The 21,577-nt window shown below is 42.6% G+C and overlaps 1 protein-coding gene across 1 annotated transcript in view; it reads left to right on the top strand.

The window, feature by feature from the left end:
• SCGN (secretagogin, EF-hand calcium binding protein) overlaps positions 1 to 20,959 on the top strand; it is a 28,793-nt gene extending 7,834 nt beyond the window's left edge. The window contains exons 4-12 of the mRNA XM_063177627.1: positions 4,147 to 4,239; positions 4,816 to 4,905; positions 5,797 to 5,853; positions 6,740 to 6,817; positions 16,378 to 16,433; positions 17,883 to 17,928; positions 18,041 to 18,100; positions 18,979 to 19,047; positions 20,378 to 20,959. Coding sequence (XP_063033697.1) covers positions 4,177 to 4,239; positions 4,816 to 4,905; positions 5,797 to 5,853; positions 6,740 to 6,817; positions 16,378 to 16,433; positions 17,883 to 17,928; positions 18,041 to 18,100; positions 18,979 to 19,047; positions 20,378 to 20,506 — 648 coding nt within the window. The 5' untranslated portion in view covers positions 4,147 to 4,176 and the 3' untranslated portion in view covers positions 20,507 to 20,959. The remainder of the gene's footprint in view (positions 1 to 4,146; positions 4,240 to 4,815; positions 4,906 to 5,796; positions 5,854 to 6,739; positions 6,818 to 16,377; positions 16,434 to 17,882; positions 17,929 to 18,040; positions 18,101 to 18,978; positions 19,048 to 20,377) is intronic.
• The last annotated feature ends 618 nt before the right edge of the window (positions 20,960 to 21,577 follow it).

Below are 21,577 nucleotides of genomic sequence, written 5' to 3'. Positions count from 1 at the left end.
TCTGTACTGTGTAGCTTTTGGCGTGACAATAGTTGTTGATTTTTTTTTCCAGCTCTCCTTCTTGGCAGACACAACTTATTTTCATAGATCTTGTAGGAAATCTCTATCTGTGGGACCCTTGGCCTTTCTATCATATTTGGCTGAAACACTAGAAGACACGTGTTTGAGCCAGCATTTTCAGAAAATTCTCTAGTTTTTTTTCTAGAAAGAGGGTATAATAGTGACTTAAATGTAGTTTCATCTTTTTTTATACCCTAATAAATATAGCAGCTTGCTTCTAAAATCATGTCAAGAAGGAAAAACAAATCAGTTTATTACAGGATTTTCTTGGCCAGCAGGAATTAAATGAGACATCTCATTTCATCGAGTAGGAAAGGTTCTGCTGTGCTCCATACGTTCACTTTTTGCCCTCCAAACCAAGTGACTCATAACTGTGTTTTCATCAAGGCAAAATTCTGCCAAGCACATGAATCCCTTAAGGAACAAAAATTTAATTAGTCAGCATGAGGCAAAAAGTGCAACAATATAAAAGGAATGGATTAACAAAGAAGACAGATTACAGCCAGGTTTCTAAACAATCATAACCAGTCATGACAAAGAAATAAAATGCTGCAGAAATTTAAAAAAAGAGTGATCATGCCCTTTCTGTGATTACAAACACTATTAAAAACCAGATTACCTTTGTGATGCTACAAATACTTCTAAAGGGTTTTCACAAAAGGCAAGACAGAGACTGGACGTGGAAAGGAGAAAGCAGAAAATTCATTTGTTATGATAACTTGAAGCACAGAAGCTTTTCTCTGTTAAACTCTGTGGAAGAACATCTGTAGTAAGAAATTTACTTGTTAACCCTGAAAAATATGTGAACAAAGTCATGGCAATATTTTAAACTGTGTTCTTCTATGAGAATAAAAATTATCTGCCCTTCTCATGGTATGTAGTAAAGATTTCTTTCCTGGCTGCAGTGAGAACATGCAGCAGCCCTTGGAAACCACACATCTTCCAAAAACTCAGGGAGGTGCATGCACCAGGGAAACAAGGAATTACAAGAAAGGCTTCTCTGTACAGAGTGACTGGAAAGGGTGCAACAGCATTCACTTAAACTCTCACAAAAAGAAAAGCTCTGCAAACCTTTGAAACTGGTTAAGGATCTGTTGCTTGAGGCAGACAACATGATTAAGACAGCGTTCTCTGATAAAGATATGCTCAGCTACAGACTTTTACTTGCTGCAAAGCCATTTCTTCCTGTTCCATCTTATGAGACAAGAGGCACATGTTTGCATGCTGCTCTTTGTTACATCATGAATTAACACAGCAGGCAGCCCCACACAGCCACTCACTCACTCACTCACTCACTCACTCACTCACTCACTCACTCACTCACTCACTCACTCACTCCCCAGTGAAATGGGAGAGGGAATCAGAAAAGTAAAGTGGGAAAACTCATGAGTTGAGGTAAAGATGTTTTAATAGGTAAAGCAAAAACCAAGAGCACAAGCCAGGGCAAAATGAAGAATTCATTCACCAATTCCCATGGGCAGGCAGCTGTACAACCGTGTCTGGGAAAGCAAAGTTCCATCATGCTGACTTCAGAAGACAAACACCACACTCCAAACATCTTTTTTTCTCCTTCTTCCCCCAGCTTTATATGCTGAGCACCACACCATATGGTGTGGTATATCTTTTGGGTCAGTTGGGGTCAGCTGCCCTGGCTCTGTCCCCTTCCAAAGGGAAGCCTCAGCCTCCTTGCTCGTGGGATGAGTTGAGTCTTCAGATCATGTCCTTGCTTGGACAAAGGGAACAGATCAGGTACAATATGGAGTTTTTCCAGCCTTTTAAATGTTTTTGGAGTAGAAAGGAAAATAGAGCAAGCTACTTGTTTGCACCACCATTAGGTCAGTCTTGAAAACTTGATCTCCCAACCTTAGTTTCTGTTTGGAATATCTTATTTCATCTGTTGGGGTTTCTTCAGTCTTCTGGGATTTTTTTTTGGTAAAGAGAATGGTCCCCTTTGAAACCTAGTGGTCATAACACAAGGTGAATTGTTCTTAGTGTAAAAATTTTTAATATTGGAATAATTTTGGAATAATTGGAATAATTTTGGAATAATTTTGTCTTGAACATGCATCTTGGGAAAGCCAGTTTGTACTTCATTGTTTTATCCTTTGTGAGTAAAGGCTGGGTTTTGGTAGAACTATTACCAGTTTTGTTTCATAAGTGGAATATTTATGAAGATATAAAGATTGTCCAGATTGATAAACCCCTTGGACTAAAAGCTTTTGGAGCTGTGTAAATATTTTAAATAATCCGGGCATTTACTTGATGTATCATATAGTTTAAATTAGAATATAAAAAGAAGGAGGCTGTCCTATTTTTATGCAGGTAACAGTGTCCCTGCCACAGACAGCTCAGTGAAGTGGTGGTTGATAGCTGATACCAAGTTGAGCAATAAGCATTTTAAGCAATGACTAGTTTTGAAATGCACAGTACACGTTTCATATATCAGCTGTGATTCCAAAATGTGATTATCATTTTGTAAATAACTCATCCTACTGGGCTCGAGGGAGGATCATTTCAGAGTACTTTGCAAGCCTATTGAAGTTTGCAACTCATAGGTTTGCCTAACTCCTGGGGGGTGTCTCAGAGTGTCAAGGGGCTGTCAGAAGGCAATTTGAATAGCATCGGGCTGAGTTACAATGCCAAGGGGAAAGAAAACCTGTGTGTGTTCAGTGATGAGCTGTGCCCTCAACATCCAGGCCCACAGGACTTTCTGGACACCACCATGGGAAAGGAGGATCCTGCAGGCATGCCCTGGGACCTACTCAGCCACTCCTCCTGGGGCCTGGCACCTTGGGTGCATCCCGGTGGGATCACTGCTTGGTGTTCCATCCCCAGACTGGGAGCTGCCACCCTTGGTGTTACACAGCAAGAATGCACCCCAAGGGCTGCACTGTGTGGAGCTGTGCACTGGGTAAATTTGGGAAAGTCACTCATGGCTTTGTGTCACAGTGATAAAAAAGGGAGTGTACAACATAATGGAGCTTCAATAGCAGCTGGAAAGAATTAGAAACTGTGTTAGAAGACCCAGGAAGGAATAGCTGTAGTCCCACATCCACTTGGTTGTAGAGATGATAAAAACTTTGAAGGACTTATATTCAAGGATTGGGAAGAAGGTAATTTATTGTCTTGTAAACATTTCTACAAAGGTATGCCGCAATCCAATGTGGGTTATCCTTCTCCCTTCCTTCCCTTCCCTCCCAGAGAGAGCCAACTCCTACACAACTGGGAGAGGAGCCAGGACCTGCTCAATGTGCGTGGTGAGGGTAACATGGGACTTAATTTCTTGGGAAAGATTAACTAGGTGAGCTTCCCAGCCCAGCCACTAAGCTCATATGACTGGAAGCCTTTTCATGATGTGAGGAAATTGTATTGTGTGTAGTCCTGTCAGAGTGGGTACCCTCGTGGTTTCTGCTAAAGAAACAATGCCTGATGAACCTAAACATAGTATTTCACCTGTCACAGCAATGCCTGTCAAAACACATAACCTGGCAAGTCTGGAGAACTCCTCACTATGTATAAATCGATTATGGGGTTGAGCAGATACAAAGAGAATGTCAATTGCTTGAAATTCTGTGCTATTAACTCAGAAACACTGACAGGACTTGGTGCCAGGGCTTAAATCAGCTGACAGGCAATAATAAGCAACAATCTAGCTCCACTGACACCTTTCAAGGCTGATGATCTAATGAACTGCAGAGATGTCATTCAAGGATGAGGATATCTTCCTGAAAAGCACAAGCTGAAAACAAGCAGAATGGAAACTGCTGAAACACACACTTGAGCAAAACCAAAGCCCAGTGGTATAATGGGAACAGTTGGGTAAAGAAGCAGGGGTCACTGAAATGTTTTGGGGTTTCCAAACACTGATCTTCCAACTGAAAGCTTAGTAGCTGCAAGGATACACATAGGACTGATTTCCAAAAATTCGTCCACAATGGTGTGTCTATGGGTTTTTAAAGGCATAACCCCCAACTGTAAGAGGGCACTTATCCTGGTGATTATTTGTGAGTGAGGAGAGATTTCTCCCAGAAGGATCTTCTGATGCCCTCAGAAATTTTCATGCACTTGTTGTTTTCCCCATGGCAGAGCACCATCACAGAAGAAGAAGTTCAGAGGATGAAGGAGCAATTCATGTCTGTCTATGATGTCACCACAGATGGACGCTTGCAAATCCAGGAGGTATCTCTGCCAAACCCCAGACCAGTATTTCTTTTTTAGAAGGATGGAAAATTAGAACAGATTTTTTTATAGGGTCTGTAGGAATAGGAAAAGGGCTAATGGTTTTAAACTGAAAGGGGGTAGATTAAAAGTAGATTAAGAAAGACTTTTTTTAAATAAGGGTGGTGAAGGACTGGAAGGGGTTGCCCAGGGAGCTGGTTGATGCCCCATCCTTGGAAACATCAAAGGTCAGGTTAGATGGAGCTCTGAACAACCTGATCTAGTTGAAGATGTGCCTGCCATTGCAGGGAAGTTGGATTGGATGACCTTTAAAGGTCCCTTCCAACCATTCTGTGATTAAGACCTGTAGCAGACTTGGGAGATCTGGAAGATAGAGCCTGGGTGCAGAGGAGGTGACTCACAGAGTATTACATTGGCCAGATCCTTTGGTCTGGATTTTATTTCCAAGTTTATTTCCATGCCAAACCTGTATTTCACATTGTATTTTCAGAAGCTACCCAAGTTTTTGGCTTTCCTTACTTTCATGGTGTGGGTTTGCTTTTTGTTGTGGGGATTTTTTAAATGTTTTTCATCCAGCTTGCAAATATGATGTTGCCGGATGATGAGAATTTCCTACTGCTTTTCCGACGGGAAACTCCCTTGGACAACAGCGTGGAATTCATGCGGGTCTGTATCTCCACACTGCCTCCTCCCCTTTGCACACCACCAGCTTCTTCAGCATCAACTCTTCTGTCCCCTGTAAAACACAGCTTAGGAAATAGATGGGTATTGTGGAAGCAAAACATGTCCTGACCTGTTCAGATAGAGAAGGTTTTACATTATTTACACCAGCAAAACAGAGGGGTGGTATGTCGGACTGGACCAAGGTGCCCAGAGAACTCATTACATTTCACAAACACTCTCAAGCCACCTATCAATCATGCCACTACAGACAAAATGTCCCCACCCATCAGTTCACCCCTTCAGCTTCTCACCTGCAATACAGTATAGACCAAGACAGCAGAACAGGTACATTTTAAGCACCATTTTATTCCGAAACATTAGGCTGTTAGGGCATGGAGAGGAAACCTCCATAAGTTGGGTCAACAAGCCCATAGAACTTTGCCCAGTCTTCCTCTGATCTCTGCCCCCTAAGTATCCCAGCGGGGAATTTCAGTTGTTCCAAGATCTCATGTAATTACTTTTATTTCACATACAAGCTGGGGGCTTCTGCAGATCAATGGTCTGTTGTATATGGCCTTGACTCAGGGCAATAAAAGAAGCTGCATATACAAATTAGGTAAGAAATGCAAAACAGTTTCTTAGAATTGTCTTCCTTCTATAGACAATATGTCTGCATTAAACATGTGATAGCAGTATGTAGCATGTACAGCATCCGAGTGTGAGTAAGAGCTATTGTGTGAAAAGTTAATTTTATTTCATCTAAAATTAATTAAATGTTGGCTAATGCAACAATTTGCTCATTATGGAAGTTCTGCTTTGAATCTTTACAATTTTTCACAGAGCAGATGAGTAACTGCAATATTTATGTGCTCACATCAATCTATCCCCGTTCAGATCTGGCGCAGTTACGATGCTGACAGCAGTGGATTTATTTCAGCTGGTGAACTCAAAGTAAGTTATTCTAACAAATCTCTTTGGGCTTGACCTATAGCTCACTGATGTCAATGGGAGCTTTTCCATCAGCTTTACCAATTTGCTGTCTTTTTGTGTGAGTGACAAATGGCATTTCTGGGTTGTTCAGAGTGAGTATGAGGACTTGTGCCTTCTGGCACGATCTCAGGGGCCCTGATGGAGGGAGGATGGTTTGCTGTTGCCCTCCATGTCCTGCTTCCCCCTAACCTTGTCCCATGATCCCAGTTGTCTTGGTGACCTGAGGCATCCAGTGAGCCCCACAAGGCTTTGCACATGTGCATCTCCCAGCTAAAGAGAGCCAAAGCCATTGTGTTTTATTAAGGGAATTTCTTCTCAAGCTCTTCCTGAACCTGCAGGTTTTCTGAACACTGATTTCTCATTAAAGCTCAGGCTATTGAGGCAAGAGCCTGTTCAGAAACCATAACTCAAACACTTTGAGCCAGCAATCACAAAAGTTCATCACTGGGCTGCACATCATGTGCTGAAGTCTCAGTGTGTGGCTTCAGCCTGTGTCCCTGCAAAGATGTAAGAGGAGGCTTGAGTGTTTTACTGAATGGTAAATATTTTGATTTGACATCAATTAGCAAGTATTGCAGGAGTTATGTTGTCTTTTGCTTATTTCGTGAGTCTATTAGGACTCACTCCAGTATACCTGTTCTGGGGAAAGTTAGTTACTTTCTAATTTTTTCAAAAAACCACCATGTTTCAGCTAACACAAGTTGAACTTTGTCAAACTGAAGACACTAGTACTAACCAGGAATGTGAAACTAAATTTATTTAATCCTGCTGAATTTGAATTTAATCTCCTACTGTTATTTCTTGAATTTCCACTACAGAGTAAAATTTCTCTCTTTTCTTACTACAGGATTTCCTGCGAGATCTCTTTCTGCAGCATAACAAGATGGTTGCTGAGGTGAAGCTGGAAGAATATACTGATACTATGGTATGAAAATATAGAATTAATGTCATTTAGATCTGAGTACAGCCTAGAATCTCCTTTAGGGTCAATGTCTAGAGGACCATAAAAGCCCGGCAAGGTGCTTAAAAGGTGTGTCAGAGATCCCTGGGGGGAGTTAGCACACTGCTGCTAACAGTTTTTGCACTGGACATCAGCTGTGAATGCATTTCAAATAGTTTTGCTGAGAGTCAAACTATTTCCTATGAGTAAAGAGCTCCACTTTACACCAAAGCAGGCTGAGCTCTAAACCCCTTTAAATACAGGTGAGGTGCATCCTTCTTCAGGATATGTTCATCCTCAGGCAGATCTCCAGCTCATTCACTTCCTCCTTCCCTCTCTTCCTCCTAGCAAATCCTCTAACTCCCAGGACATGCAGGTATTTGGCTTTTCTGCTCTCAAAGCCCAGCAAGCCTTGCTGGCTCCCTGCTGCTTCCCTGAAAGACTGAGAGGTTGAAAGTTTCAATTCTCCACTTCATTTATCACAATATAGCTTTTATACTGCAATCAACAACATAGTATTTGGTGTGGGTTTAGCGACAGCCGCCTCGATTTCAGAGCAACTTATTATATCTAAACATCTAAAAACAAGAAGGGAAAAAAAATCTCATTTCTGGATGTCATTCTCAAGGGTATAATTTGAATTCCACTAGCAGACATCTATCAGTGCAATTTTCTAAATGGTTTTCAGATGGGACTGCATTGTTTCTTGGCACAAAATCTGTGTTTGTACCTAAAAACCAGTTTGGTATGCAAGCAAGCAAGAAGCTGCCCCCATATTTTGCAATACCATGTTATGTATGTGTGATGTGTGTGTGCCCAGAAATGTGACCCTTTAGAGCAATGTGAGAAACTGTGCTGTTACAGAAGAGTGTATATTTTGTTTTTCATATTTATAAGACAGTGAAGAGAGAGGAATGCCAACTGCAGATATTGTTTTCCAACTGGCAGAGTCTGAAAACATAAAAAGCCCAGAAGCTACAGCTAAGACAAAAATATTTCTGGTAGCATTTGCTGATAGCAATGTCTTTTATTCTGCTCCATTAAGGTTTCCATCCCTGGTGCTTAATCTCTGATCAGGTGCTGGGGAATAGATGATCAGAACCTTGTAGACAGTGGGTGGTTCATTTCCTCCAACTCATTTCCCTTCCCTTTAATTTCCCAAGAAAGATCTGTGATTCTGCTACCCCAGTGCAGCTAGGTATCAGTGCAGCCCAGGGCTGAGAGCCAGGAGATCTGGTTTCTATTCCCATGGTTTCATGTAGAAGGGCTTTATATCTCCAGAGAGGCAGTTTAATTTCTATGTTGGAAGATAAGATTTGATATGGGAAAAGGGATGCTTTGTATATCTAGGGAAATCTATGATCTAAAATGTAAATCTGGCTCCTGAGGACAAAGGTTTGCCAAGCTGCAATGCCAAAAGAACCAGGGATGTTAATAGTTATTAGAAAATGAGAATATGGCAGATGATTATTTTTTCCCTTGTAATTCTTTTCTTTAAGCTGAAGATCAAGGATGTTTATAAACACACCTGATCCCAAAAGCTAAGGCAAGGTGTGAAATTATTGCTGGCATAATCTAATCCTATGATTTCCTGGAATAAAATAGAGGATGTGAATTCTGTATATAACAGCAAATTATCCACATGGGCAGTATCCTATAGCATCAGATACACTCCACAAATTATTGCATAGGAAGTTATCTGAAGTAAGAAGGCAAAATTCCAAAGAGGGAAGAAAGATTCAGCCTTGCTGAATCTTTCTGAATTTGCAGGGCTGGATTAAAGAGGGAAAAGTGGCTCAGGGGTTTGATGTCAAGGCCCATGGTAATGGCAACCCTTCACTTCGTCTCTCTCCCTTCCCACATGGAGTGAGGAGCTACTGGAGTGCAGAGTCCCTCTGCCACCAGCACCACAGTTTGGGATAAATGGGTCAGTGGCCCATCCATTTTTTCCCCGACTCTGTTATATCAACCAGCAGCAGTGATTCCTTTTCTGCAGATTGGACATGCTTCTATTTCTCTCTCCTATTGCTTTGCTCCCACCCTTTTATCTTTTTAGAGCACCAAGTCCTTGGAAGCAGGACCTGTTTCTGCTGCACACAGCTACAGAGTCTTGCAAGGTGGCCCATCTATTCAGCTCAGGGCTTTCAAGGGCCAGTGTAATTATTATTCAGTTGAAATAAGCTGTGTCCCAAGGAGCTGTAAACCCATCTGTCTCCACAGGAATATACAGATCTCTGCCCTTTTTTCTGTATATGCGCAGCTGGCTGCACACATCTTAAGCAGCTACTGATATCCTGAGTGGACCCTAGGGCCTTCTGGAGATAAAGGGGGAAAGGCAAAAACTATAATTTAAAAGGAGCTAGCCTGGGCTTGAGGAAAAAAATAAAAACAGGATTTTATGGTTCTGTGCTGGGTATTTGCAGTTGGTGAGCAGATATCATATCAACCAACCAGGGCATGTTAAACTCTTGCCCCTTGTGCTGCTATGAATGATCTCATACGGCATAAAAAAAAATGCTGGGAAGAGGGAGAGAGTATTTCTTTTGGAAGAGATTGGTTGTCTCTGGAAAGGAACATCACTTTATCAGGTTGCTTAGCAGCTGCTTCTGAAGAGGCTATTCTGTTTCCTTGTGACCTTGACATCCTTTCTTCAGAGAACACTGGTATAGATCAGGGCTTTGGTGAACAAATGGTGAACTTCTATAAAGACAACAGGTAGTGAATACATCAGCATTGCACAAACTCTGTGAGTCTGCTAAATCAAATCTTAAAGAGCACTAAAGCCACATTTGAATTCTCAGGACTCTTCATGGGGGAGCTGAAGTGACAATGCTGTGTGAGGAAGACCCTCTGTAGGGGCTTTTTCTCCATGTTTTTTCTTCCATGCCTACATAGATACATATTTGTATTAATAGTCATTAACTGAGTGTGTATTAATAATTATCTACATGCACCCACTTGCAGTTCTTAGTCTTTGAACACAATCTGTAGGTTTGTTGCCTTCCCACAGGCAGTGACCAAGAGCTGCTGGCAGGGAGCAAGTGCGTGGAGGTTGATGTGAAGCCTGGTATTGCTCTGAACTTCCTGAGAAGAGGCCCCAGGCATCCTGCAGTGTGTGTTTTGGGAGACAGAGTGAGCATAGCTGAAAATGGATGGAGGGTTTAAATAGCATGCTGAGAATCTTCTGCCTTCCTGAATTAAAAAAACTGGAGAGATGAAGACTGGGCCCCTTGATACTTCATCATGAGGATACTGTGTATGATGACAGAACAACCTTTTCAATCCCTCCCATATCCCCTCACCCCCAAGATCAAGCTGTTAGTAGGTTTCTGGGTCCTGGTGAAGTTTCAGCTCAGAAATACCCATCTCATATATGCATTTGACAGCAATTTTTAAGAGTGACAGATTCCATTATCTGTGTGTGCTCACAGCTGTGCACATAAGCAGAATATTGTAAATGCCAGGATATGAACTAGATTTGAGATATGGTTTCTGATAGTCTGCAGCTTCCCAGATAGCAGCATGTTACTTCCAGTTTGTAATCCAAAAGTCTACAAGCTGCATGCAAGGCAAGCTCATTTCTGAGTCAAACTTCAGCAATTTAAGTTGTTTATTCAGTTGAAACACTCACACGTGCAACACGGACATTCACTTTTTTCATTGTCTTATGTCACATGAAGCATAAAAAATTCCTTTAATATGAGCATTGTTATAGTCTCAGTAAAGTGCAAAGGACAGTTCTTGTCCAGCCTGCAGGCCATCTTTGCCCACTACAGGTTGATATTCTAGAGGGGCAATAATGTAAATGCAGTGACTAATAACAAGCATTGGTCATGAACTACAGCATTTGAAAACTTATAGATGGTGATGACTAAGGATGAAATCTTAACCCCAGAGAAGTCAGAATAGATATTTTTCCCAGCTGTAATGACACTAGGGTTTTGCTGGGTTTATTTGCAAAGATTCTCCTGGGCACTGAGCTATGTGCCCTGAGGGCCCAAGCCCACAGCTGAGGGCTCCTCATCTTCTCAGTGCAAAGAGAAAAAGGTTGCCTTCTCCCTGAGGATGATCTGTGTCCACGAGTAGGCACTGTGGACTACCTTTATTGTACAGTGGGGGGATTTCCTGTGCTTTTGTGGCTTCTGCCTGTCCCTTCTGCAAGGATAGTGCAGAGTTTCACTGTGGTCCGTTCCATGTGAAAGTCTGTCTGTGTTCAGTGCTAATACCAGTGTGCTCATGTGAGTAAATAAAAGCCAAAGCACAGAAAATTCAGGTGATTTAGACCCTTAACATTAGGTAGCATATCTTTGTTAACAAGTCTCTTATGACCACCAAACAAAAGGTGTAATAATGGAAAGACAAATAGTTATTGTATTGAAAAAAGCCTAAACAGAATTTATTATGTTTGTCAAGACACCAAGCAAACTTCCCAAAGCTCTAGAAATACCATAGGAGTCAAGTGTAGCCTACAAGATTGGTTCCCAAAGTGCAGTCTTTGGTCATCCCTTCTCCTCCTGGTAGTGATCCGTGCCAGCCTCTCTCCCAGGAGACTGAAAGGACCCACACAGCTGATGAACACAAATCTGCCTCCTGTGTCCCTTCTCAATTTAATGCCAGAGGGTGCTGTCACCTCCAGTTTTCTACCACACTTGCTGTGGCAAAAGCCAAGGGAAGCAGAAAATCCTGTTTAAGCTCAAACATAATTTCTGAAGATCAGAACCAAAAGAACTCAGGAGCTTGCAGGCTTCTGAACACCCCAACAGATAATGCCTTGGTCTCTTAGGAATCAAAAGACTCTTGGAAATCCTGTACTAAAGAACTTACTTATGTGACACAGGTGGTCTGGCTGGGCAGGATACTGAGCTTTTTTCCTGAGGGTAACTTGCTGGCCCCCCAGTCACTCTGCAAATGCCTTTGTGACCCCAGCCTTCCCTAAAGAAATCGGCCATAGGCAGTCCTGCAGCTTGGGCTGGTGCCTGTCTTTATGCAGTCTCAATAACCTCTGCACTCCCTGGCCAACTTTTGTTTCAGCTGTTGGGCATAGGTGCCCCTGATATATACATTAAAATATATTTGTGAGAGTAGGAGGTCAAGTAAAACTGACTCTCCCAGTGTCCCACTTAATTACACAAAGAAAGAGAGGCAGAGAAGCTATGGAAGCAGGTTTTATTGAGTCTGCTCATCACAGAACTATTTATTTTGGTTGTTTACTTCTTTCCTTATTTCTGTCATGGAAAATAATTCAGATTTATATTGCTCTTCAAAGAATGTGTGTATTTCTCTATTGTGGTGTTTCAGTGGCCTTTAGAACACTGGACTGAGAAAGCAGAGATATTTCCTTTGCTGAATTAAATACTGATGGCAGTTTTGATTTTGCACTTTTAAAAAATAGAGATGTAACTTTTATTTACAAACCAAGCTCTTACATATTCTCTGTCTGTCTCAGAGTGCCACAGAGTATGTTCAAACAAACAGGGTGTGCCCTTGGTGCACTGCCATTAAAATGTCAGTGAATTAATTTGTACAAACACTTTAAAACATGGGGTAGCTTGACAGTAACAGAAATGCATCATTTTATAAAGCATACTGCAAGATGCAACAGAGCTTTTAGTAAAACTGAGTGCTATTTAAACATGCCAGACCTTGTCCTTAACCACATTGTGATGTTTCATATCAGCCTGGCAGCGTAAATATACCTTACATAAGTGTAAACTGAAAATCCATGAAATTTAACATATCAAGATGATGTGTGAAGGCAAAAGTTTAAATTAGAAACAACCTCATAACCATTGCAATTATCTGCTTCTCCCATTATGTATGCTTTGTCATATGGGGTGGCTACCTCTGTCATTCTTTGTGTACTCATCCACACAATTAGCAGATCAGATCAAACACTCACATGCTTGAAACTTGAAAGTTTGATTAAAAAACCCTTCCCCAGGCTGTTCTCTGAGTAATGCAGCACACGACTGCCATGTAGTGGGTATGCATGAGCTCCACTTGTCCCAGTAACAGGATTAGGTCTATCTTATTAGCTGTGCTACCTGAACTAATTCAGTGAACACTAGCCCTTCTTCCCTACACGTTTTCCATCTTTCATGTGTTACTCACTGGGCAAGAATTAGCTTGGTGTAGCTCTACCTGACAGACATTTTTTCTTTCTGTTGACTGGTATGGATGATCAAAATATTGCATGTGTTTGAAAATTGTATTCAGGGTAGTTGTGGCAGAAAAAGGACAAACGGATAGAAAACACAAAGGTTCTCTCTTACAAACCTGAGTGAAAGTCAGGGAGGGGAGTTGGTTAGCTGTAAATAGATGTCACTGAAATTTCAATATCAAGCTGAAAGATAGGGTGCAGGAGAAGAATGTTTCCTTCCATTAAGCAATCCACCAAGGAGTTTATTACCTCTCTACTGAATGTGTTTTACTGGGATCTGCGCTGCTGCAGGAATATTGTAAAGGGTTCAGAAATTGGTAGGATTGAAAACCATACACTCACAAAATTGATAATGAAGCAGAAAGCCTTTCACATCTTAACCACCATCTTTCATCTAGTCTGTTTTATTAAGAGTGCACAAAACTCTCCTGGTTATTTGCAACTTCTGAAACCAAGAAAATATGTTGCACTCACAAAGTAGAGCAGAGGCAGGGCAGGCGGGACACATGAAGTCCCAAGGCAAGGACAGCCATGCTGGGATCCTTATTTATTTATTTCCTGGGAAAGGACATGAGGCTGGAGATGTTTCACTGGAAAAGAAACATGAGACTGGTCCCAGACAAGCCTATGTGAATGAGAATTGTGCCCCAAGTCTGGGTCTTGGACAGGAAACCACCGGTTCAGGCCTGGTTCCATAAGTTCGTATGGAGACCAGGACATGGTGATCACAGAGCTGAACTTCTCCCAGAAGCTCAGTGTTTGCTTTTCTGAGGTATCACAGAGAGAAAAACACATCTGAATTTGAAGGCTAGGCTGAAGCACTGAATTTTAGTTTCAAGACTGAGTTGCAGCAGAAATGCAGCAGAAATGGGAGAAAATAAAACGTGCTTTTAGGAGCTCAGAAACGTGTGGGAGAATCCAAGTACTAAGACTACTAAAGACAGTAAGTTTTAGTGTGTTTTGGTAAGAATACTGTATTTTTGTATGAACCAAAGACCAATGCCTTCAGCCAGAGCTGCCCTGACCTGGCAGCAAAGTTCCTGAGAGCTGGGCTCTGTGTTTCCCACCAAAAGCTGTCCTTTCCCTGCAAATGCTGTTCTGTCCCACCCCACCAGCTGCACTGCTTTGTGGTGACCTACAGACCATGTGGGTAACTAATGCTCCTTGGTGGCCTGAACCAAAGGATTTAGACTGACGTTTTCATAAGCACTGAAGTTACTGTAGAGCCCAAGGACTATGGTATTCCCACCACCCATATGCTGGTACTTTCTCTAGCCAGCTTCATAGGAGTTGTCTCCATTAGCTTCCTTTAGGCAGCATATTTTTCAGCAATGATGTAAGCTGCATGTAGCAACATCACCTGTGGTGGAAAGTGTGCCAAAGTGAAGTAGTAGGGGTATTTCTCCTCAAACAATAGACAAAACCAGGTTAGGCATTGATGTTCCATTTGGAGAGAGGCTTTTAAAATCTTATCTGGGCTTATTTATTTCTAGAAGGAATATTAATAATTTTCTATGATCTGCAGAATAATTCCTTTATTAGCCAAGAACTGAAGGCTCGGGTTTATCTCTCTGATGGCAGAGGGAGGCTGTCATTGCAAGGACATTTCTCCCCTTGGTGGCACCAGCAAAGGCAGCTTCTGCTCTGATCCCTTCCTCTAGCCTTGTCCCACTGCTGCTCCAGCAGAGACGAAGGAAAAGTGCCATATTGCTGTGGGAGATCCAATAGAGCAGAAAGCAGTGTGCAAGAAGTTAGATCAGCTGGAAGGTAACAACTTGGACTGATGCATCCACAGGGAAGTCCTCAGGATGGCCTGGCAGCTTTATTTGTCTCCCCAGCTCTAGAGTCAAGGAAGATTCAGAAGGCTTTCCTCTGTAATTTAGTGGCTCTGCACAGAGAACATGTTTGGCAGAGGCCATTTAAATAGCCATTAAATAGCTTTCTTTGTGCCACCGAACACCCACATGGCTCTTGTGATGCCATTTTCCCAAATATCTCAATTTGGGCCTTCAGTCATTCATGGGACTTTCATGCTGTCTTTCAATGGGAGGAAAAGTGAACCCATACCAAATGCCTCTTCAAAAAATCCACCCAAACCTCCCAAGTGTAAAATACTCAGAATAATTAATGATAATTAATGGTATGGAGTCTGTTGCAGAATCTCAGTCTAAATGTGGTACAATAAAGGGTTACCATGGACTTGCTGTCCTTGCTCCCCCTGAGCAATGGGGAGGGAAGAGGCAGGACTGACAAAAGAGGCAAAATCTCCCTGAGAAATGGTAGCTCTCCAGATGCTCCCTTTTCTCACATGATTATTAGGCTCTGCCCTGGCTCCACTGCTGAGAAGTGCTCAGGACATGCTGCTGGCTCCCATGTGTTCAGGCATAGGGGATAATCCTGTCCATCTGAGCTTTGTCAGATGGGGCTGGTCCAGGCCTACTCCAGCAGCTGTGCCATGCACAAAAGATCTGTAGTGAAGCAATTACTCTGCACAATCACTAAACAAGCAAATGTGATCTGTCAAGGTAAGATTAATGCATATTTGACAAAGGAAGTTAATCTGTCATAGTAAAATATTCATGTTCCTTCCACACACAATGTGGAATATTTTTTTTCTAGAACTTTGAGCCATGAGATATTCAGGTTTGCAACTCATTAAACATCCCCCCCCACCCCTTTCTTTGTAACAGACCAATTTTGTGCCTTGAAGAGAAATGCAGAACAAAATACAGCAAATAAATAAAAAAATAAATTTTGTGATAGCTTATCAAAATTATGCTATTCAGCAAAAGAAAAGAATAAGCTTTGAATTCACATTTCACCTCTTGATGTTGGCAGCCTGACCTTCTTCCAAGTCTTAGTGCATTCTAGCAGCAGGCCTTGAGCCAAGCAAGCCCCACAGCTTTAGTGGTGTAAAATCCTGACCTGAGTGCTGATTAGAAGGTGGCATTTCCACCTCAGCTGCTCAGAAGCCACAGCAATGGTCAAAGGTAAGGATGGAGTCCAGGTGGAAGCGTTTAGAAATTTCTCCCTTTTTCTGGCTTTTTTATTTTTTTCAGGATCAGGACAATGTCAGTATCTAGTTTCTGAGGGTCTTTCCTACAGACCTGCTTTATCCCCATGTAAGGTGGGAAGGGAGCAGTACTGGTATTTGATTGCTTTGGGTTGTTGCTGTCAGATAGCTGGTGGGTTTTGCTATTCCCTTGTGCCACCCTTGCACTTGGTGCTAGCACAGGATGCCACACTGCCCAGGGTTTGGGCAAGCCCCCTGAGCAAGCAGAGGGAAGGGCACAGGGCAGAGCAAAATGTATATTGCCTGGTTTTTTTTGGTATGTGTGTTCTCCTTCTGGCCCATCTGTTTTATCTCTGTCTTCTTGATTTATAGATGAAAATCTTTGACAAAAACAAAGATGGACGACTGGACCTGAATGACCTGGCAAGGTAGGATTTAATAATGTTGGTGGTGTTTCAGCTCACAATGGTCAATCCACACAAGGTGATGCTCTCCCTCTAGGGATGTGCAGTTGAATTCCACCTCCTTTTGAATTAGATCTGCTCTGATCCCACCTCTCCAACACATGATCCCCATTGCAATAATCTGAGAATCTAGAGCCAGGGATAGGAGCAATGCCAGGATCTGTCTGGACAACATCAATGTGCTCTGGCATAATCTGAGGTGCTTCCCAGGAGGTGGCAGAGCAGCCAGTGGCTCTGTTTCTCCAAAAGAAAGATGACAATCCTTTCAGCAGGGTCACAGACATGCATTTATTTTTCATTATTATGTGCAGCAGGGATTGCAGAGAATTTTTATTGCATTTTGAATAATGAAAGTGCCACCACGAAAGTTTGGCAGTAGGAAAGGATTTGGAGAGCCAAGGTGAGATACTTGTGAATGAAGCTGGGATCTCAGTCATGGGCCTCTCTCTCTTTTCTGTCCTTGATACCTCAGAGGCTTTTAGATGATTTTCACTGCCTAGAGGTAGAGAGTATGCCTCTCTCTGTAAAGCTATGTGCATTGGTTGGACAGGACTTTAAATTTTCAGATACAGTCATAAAGGCCAGTTTAGAGGATGAGCGGACAGTGGTGCTGGTTTGCCACCGTTACTCTGTGCTTCGAATCCTGACAAATGCCAGCACAATAACTGCAGTGCATACAGCAGTTCCCTTTGACCATGAAATATCTGAAGAGAATCTGGGGCAGGATGGAGAATATCTAAAGGGGGTTGCTCTTACAATTTTCTCTTAAATATAGTTCCCTTTCGGGAACCAGGCCATCTGAGGCTCTCCTTCAGTCTGAAAACAATTCTCAAACTCCAAATCCCTCTATGTGTGGATATAGCTCAGCAATTCCCTGTGCCATGGGCTCTAAAAATCCCAGGGTTAACAGAGCAGTTGGAGAGAGAAAAGGGTTTATGAATGCTTGACAGCTTTAGGAGATGAAAAGAGAGGAATTCTGCCAGTCTTGGTGTACAGGCCAGTATTACTTTGTCCTTTACTTTTACAACTACCAAGTCCTCCCTCCAGTAGAGAGCCATAAATCACTTTCTTTAATGCAGTACAGCAATCCAGTTACAAGGAATGATTGTCTGTTAGCTCTTACTTCAGAAGCTGACACCCTCTGTTGTGCAGGACCACCCAAAATGCTCTGGGAGAAGCAATGGTGCTAATAGGCACGTCTATGGTGAACTAAAGGGCACCCTCTGTGCCCCATCAGACAGGGAGGAAGGTGTGTATTCCTACAACAGCCCACTGCAAATAACCCCACAGGCAATTTTCTCTTTTATAGGCCTTTAATCTAACATCCCTTTGTTTTGCAAACAAGGAGGGCTCAGAATAGTTGGTGTGCAGATGATAAAGTGAAAAGATCATAATTAAAATCTCTCCATTCAGGATTCTGGCACTCCAGGAAAATTTCCTTCTACAATTCAAGATGGATGTAAGTAGCACTAATTTTTGATACATTGATCCTGTGTCCAGCTAAGATGACCTGGGCCCAAACTTGAAATTTTTGCTTTAAATTTTCATTTGCTTGTCCTCTCTGTATGCAGGCTTCCAGCACAGAAGAAAGGAGGAGAGATTTCGAGAAGATCTTTGCACACTACGACGTTGTGAGTCCCATGAGTCAGTTCATTCCCTGGTGGTTTGTAAATGACAGAGTTAGTTTGTGTTGCTGAGACTTCTTCCTCCTGCTGGGTGCTGATGGAGTCACTGAGGAGCAGCAGCTGTGCCCAAGCCTGTGGCACATGAGCCCAGATTCCAGACTGGGAGGGGTAAAGTGGGACAGAGAGGAGCAACCCTCAGAGATCTTGTGTCAAGGACCCATTTCGACTTAATCCATTGCCATGGCCAGTGCTGCTTAAAACTGTGTTAGCAGTTTTCCTGCAGGAGATGCAAGGGAGGAAGAGGAGGTGGTGGCTTTAGCACTCATAGTCTCTGGCAGTTCAGGACCTGCATCACCACCACATTGAAAAATAAACCCCCTTTCCATACCAAATCCATGGTTGTTTAGGGAGTCTGGCTCAGGACGGATGTAACCATTTAACTGCCTGTTAGACATCAGCAATTCAGTGCTGCTTCTGGCAGCCACACAACTCCCTCAGGATGATGGGAGACATTGCTCCCATTTGGTGGGAAGAGATGGTTTGGGAAAAACAATGGGCTCTTAGATATTAGATATCGGGAAGAAATTCTTTACTGTGAGGGTCTTGAAGCACTGAAACAGGTTTGCTCAGAGAAGCTGTGGATTTTCCAACCCTAGAAGTATTCGAGGCCAGGTTGGATGGGACTTTGAGCAGTGGAAAGTGTCCCTGGTCATGGTGGAATGGTTGGAATTGCATGATCTTTAATGTCCCTTCCAAACAAAACCACTTCATGATTCTGTGAACTTTATGCTAGAAAGCTTGGTGCCCAGGTATTGGTACTCACCAGTAAACACTGTAGTGGCTTTGACTCACTGGGGACTTTTGATGTTTATTCCTTCTTTCAGAGTAAAACAGGAGCACTTGAAGGCCCAGAAGTGGATGGGTTTGTCAAAGACATGATGGAACTGGTCAAGGTATCTTCATGGATCTATTTGTTAGAACTCTGTATTTCTTAAAGATCAGTGCTTGTGGAAAGGCTATATACATAGAGACACTAGTAAAACATAGAGTCAAATTTAGTTTGATCATCAGCAGAAGGCAATCAGATCAGCATCTCACTATATATACTGTACAGCATTTCACTGTATTGCAGAAATTCTGCCTCACAAATTAATACAATTTCCCTCAGCAACTCTATTTTTAAAAGGTCCATTCTAGTTCATACTTTGAATTAGGCAGGTGTTACAGCATGACATGATATGGATGGGTCATCACAATTTCTTTCTTCTGTTTTCCTTGTGGATGTGGTTCTCACCAGAATGACCTCATGGTTCATTAGTTCATCTCAGGGCTACAATTGAAAATTACTTGAGAATCAAGCAATCAAGATACCATACCTGGTGTGTCTCTTCAGCTCCTGATGGACAGAAGAGTCTGTCTTCATTGGATTATCTTAAGTTTCCAGATGCAGTCCAAGATAGAACTTTTGATCCAAACAGAATCTGGTTTTTAGCTTCCTCTAAGCCTGAACTGTTGCCTTTCCACACAGTGTGAGATATCTGTGCTGCCATGTCCATTCAGGAGAGAGCAGAGAATGGCAGCTGTGTGCTGATGGCTGCATGTTTATGTTCTGGCCATGCAGTGTGCAGGGAAGGGTGTGGGGATGGGCAGAAGGTTGGATTTGTGTGCTCTGTGTGTGTGTGTGAAGAAGGGAAATTTGTACTTTGCCTAAGGGCCTTCATCAGCGTTACCCTTGGACCCTGCAAGCTGTGCATGTGAATTTGATCCCCTCCTGAGAATGTGGGAAGCAGGGCAAGCAGTACAGCATTAGGAGCATACAGAAACTGTGTAGCCTGTAAAATGTGTCTTCAACATGAACTTGATCCACAAAAGGTATTTTTACATTGCTGACTAGCCTGTAAAATAGCAGTATGCTGACAGAAATGTCACATTAGTCCTTGCACAGCAGGTTTGAGAGAGGAAACCAGATGAAAGCACAGGTCTGGTAGAGCAGGGATCTGCATTGCACAACTTTCTGAAGTTTTCTTTTATATGGCCTTGACTGAGCACAAAAGTCATGGTGCATTTCCATACAGTCACTTACAGTTCCATGCACCTTCTGCTTTTTCAGGGCACCCTTTCCCATCTTCTATTTGCTTCTCCATGGCATATGAGATGATGTGGGGCCTTTTGGTCACTTATCCTTGGGTGGTTTTCCCAGTTGCTGCATGGTGGGCTGCTTTACTAGCTGGGGAAATCCAGAGCCATTTTCTCTGTCAGCATTCTTTTTCTCTTTGCTTGCAGCCCAGCATTAGTGGGGTAGACCTGGACAAGTTCCGCCAGATCCTGCTCAACCACTGCGATGTGAACAAGGATGGGAAAATTCAGAAATCTGAACTAGCTTTGTGTCTTGGGCTGAAAATTAACCCATAGCTGGGAAAGTGCTTGTGGTTGTGTTTCCCTTGAAAGACTTGCCTGCTGCTCCTCGTAGAAGTATGTTCTGTGCTGCTGTAGGAGTGGTGGGGAGCTGAGGCACCACGCTGCCAGGCTGGAGAGTGGGATTTACATGGCGGCTTCCTCACTCCACCAACTCCTTTGTGATGTTCACTTGCTGCTGCCTCTTGTGGGTCTCCCTAGCAATGTCTGCTCAGAGGACAGGTTGCTGTTATTCTCATGAAACGCTGCCCTGCCCATTCTCCCAGGATAGGAACAAGCATCTCCTCAAAAACATCCCCTCAGTGCTTTCAGAGTGCAGCTACTAGGTGTTTCTGATGGTCACTTTGTATGTGTGAAGTCATTACTTTGGTGAACATTGTGCCATGTGCATTTGAAATATTGGATGGATGACTGTGTATTTGTGCAGAAATAAAATGGCAATTACAGAAATTCAGTAACATCAAAGTTTATGTGTTATGTACAGAAAGACATCTTCCACAGGGGTGCAGATTGTACACAGTAGCTTTTTATGTAACATGCATCAAATGGCAAGAGGTTTTGTGATGCCTATCAGTTGTGGGGTTTAAATCTACAATGAAACATGGTAGATCCTTCCCTTGGGGAAACCACACATGTGTGGTTTGTGTGTCACTCTCAGGATGAAGCCACAGAGTAACATCACTTCTGGAGGACACTTCTCTTCTGACCCAAACTGAAATAACCTACAAGGTTTCAATAAACTGAAAAACTGAAAGCTCAGAAGCCTGATGAGAGCAAAGATCCTACACATGCTTGTTTTTTTGTTTTTTGTTTTTTTTTTTCAAATCTGTTTGAGTTGGTGGATACTTATAACCCTTATTGAATTTAAAGCTTCCTATCACTCCTGGACCATGAGTGTAGTCCCAGAGCCCAATGGCAACAGCATCCTTTGTGCCACATATTTCCTTATCCCGAAGGCTTTGACTGAATATTCAGAATGTGTCATGCCTACACTATCATGCCCAAATAATTCTTTCTTCATTTCCCAAGAAAAAATTGTGGAGGAGGGGTTGTTGGCAAAAACTCCTC

The sequence above is a fragment of the Melospiza melodia genome, chromosome 1, assembly GCF_035770615.1.
Source record: "Melospiza melodia melodia isolate bMelMel2 chromosome 1, bMelMel2.pri, whole genome shotgun sequence".
NCBI classification, from domain to species: domain Eukaryota; kingdom Metazoa; phylum Chordata; class Aves; order Passeriformes; family Passerellidae; genus Melospiza; species Melospiza melodia.
Note: the sequence above shows the minus strand (reverse complement) of the source record. Positions and strands in the feature narration are given on the sequence as shown.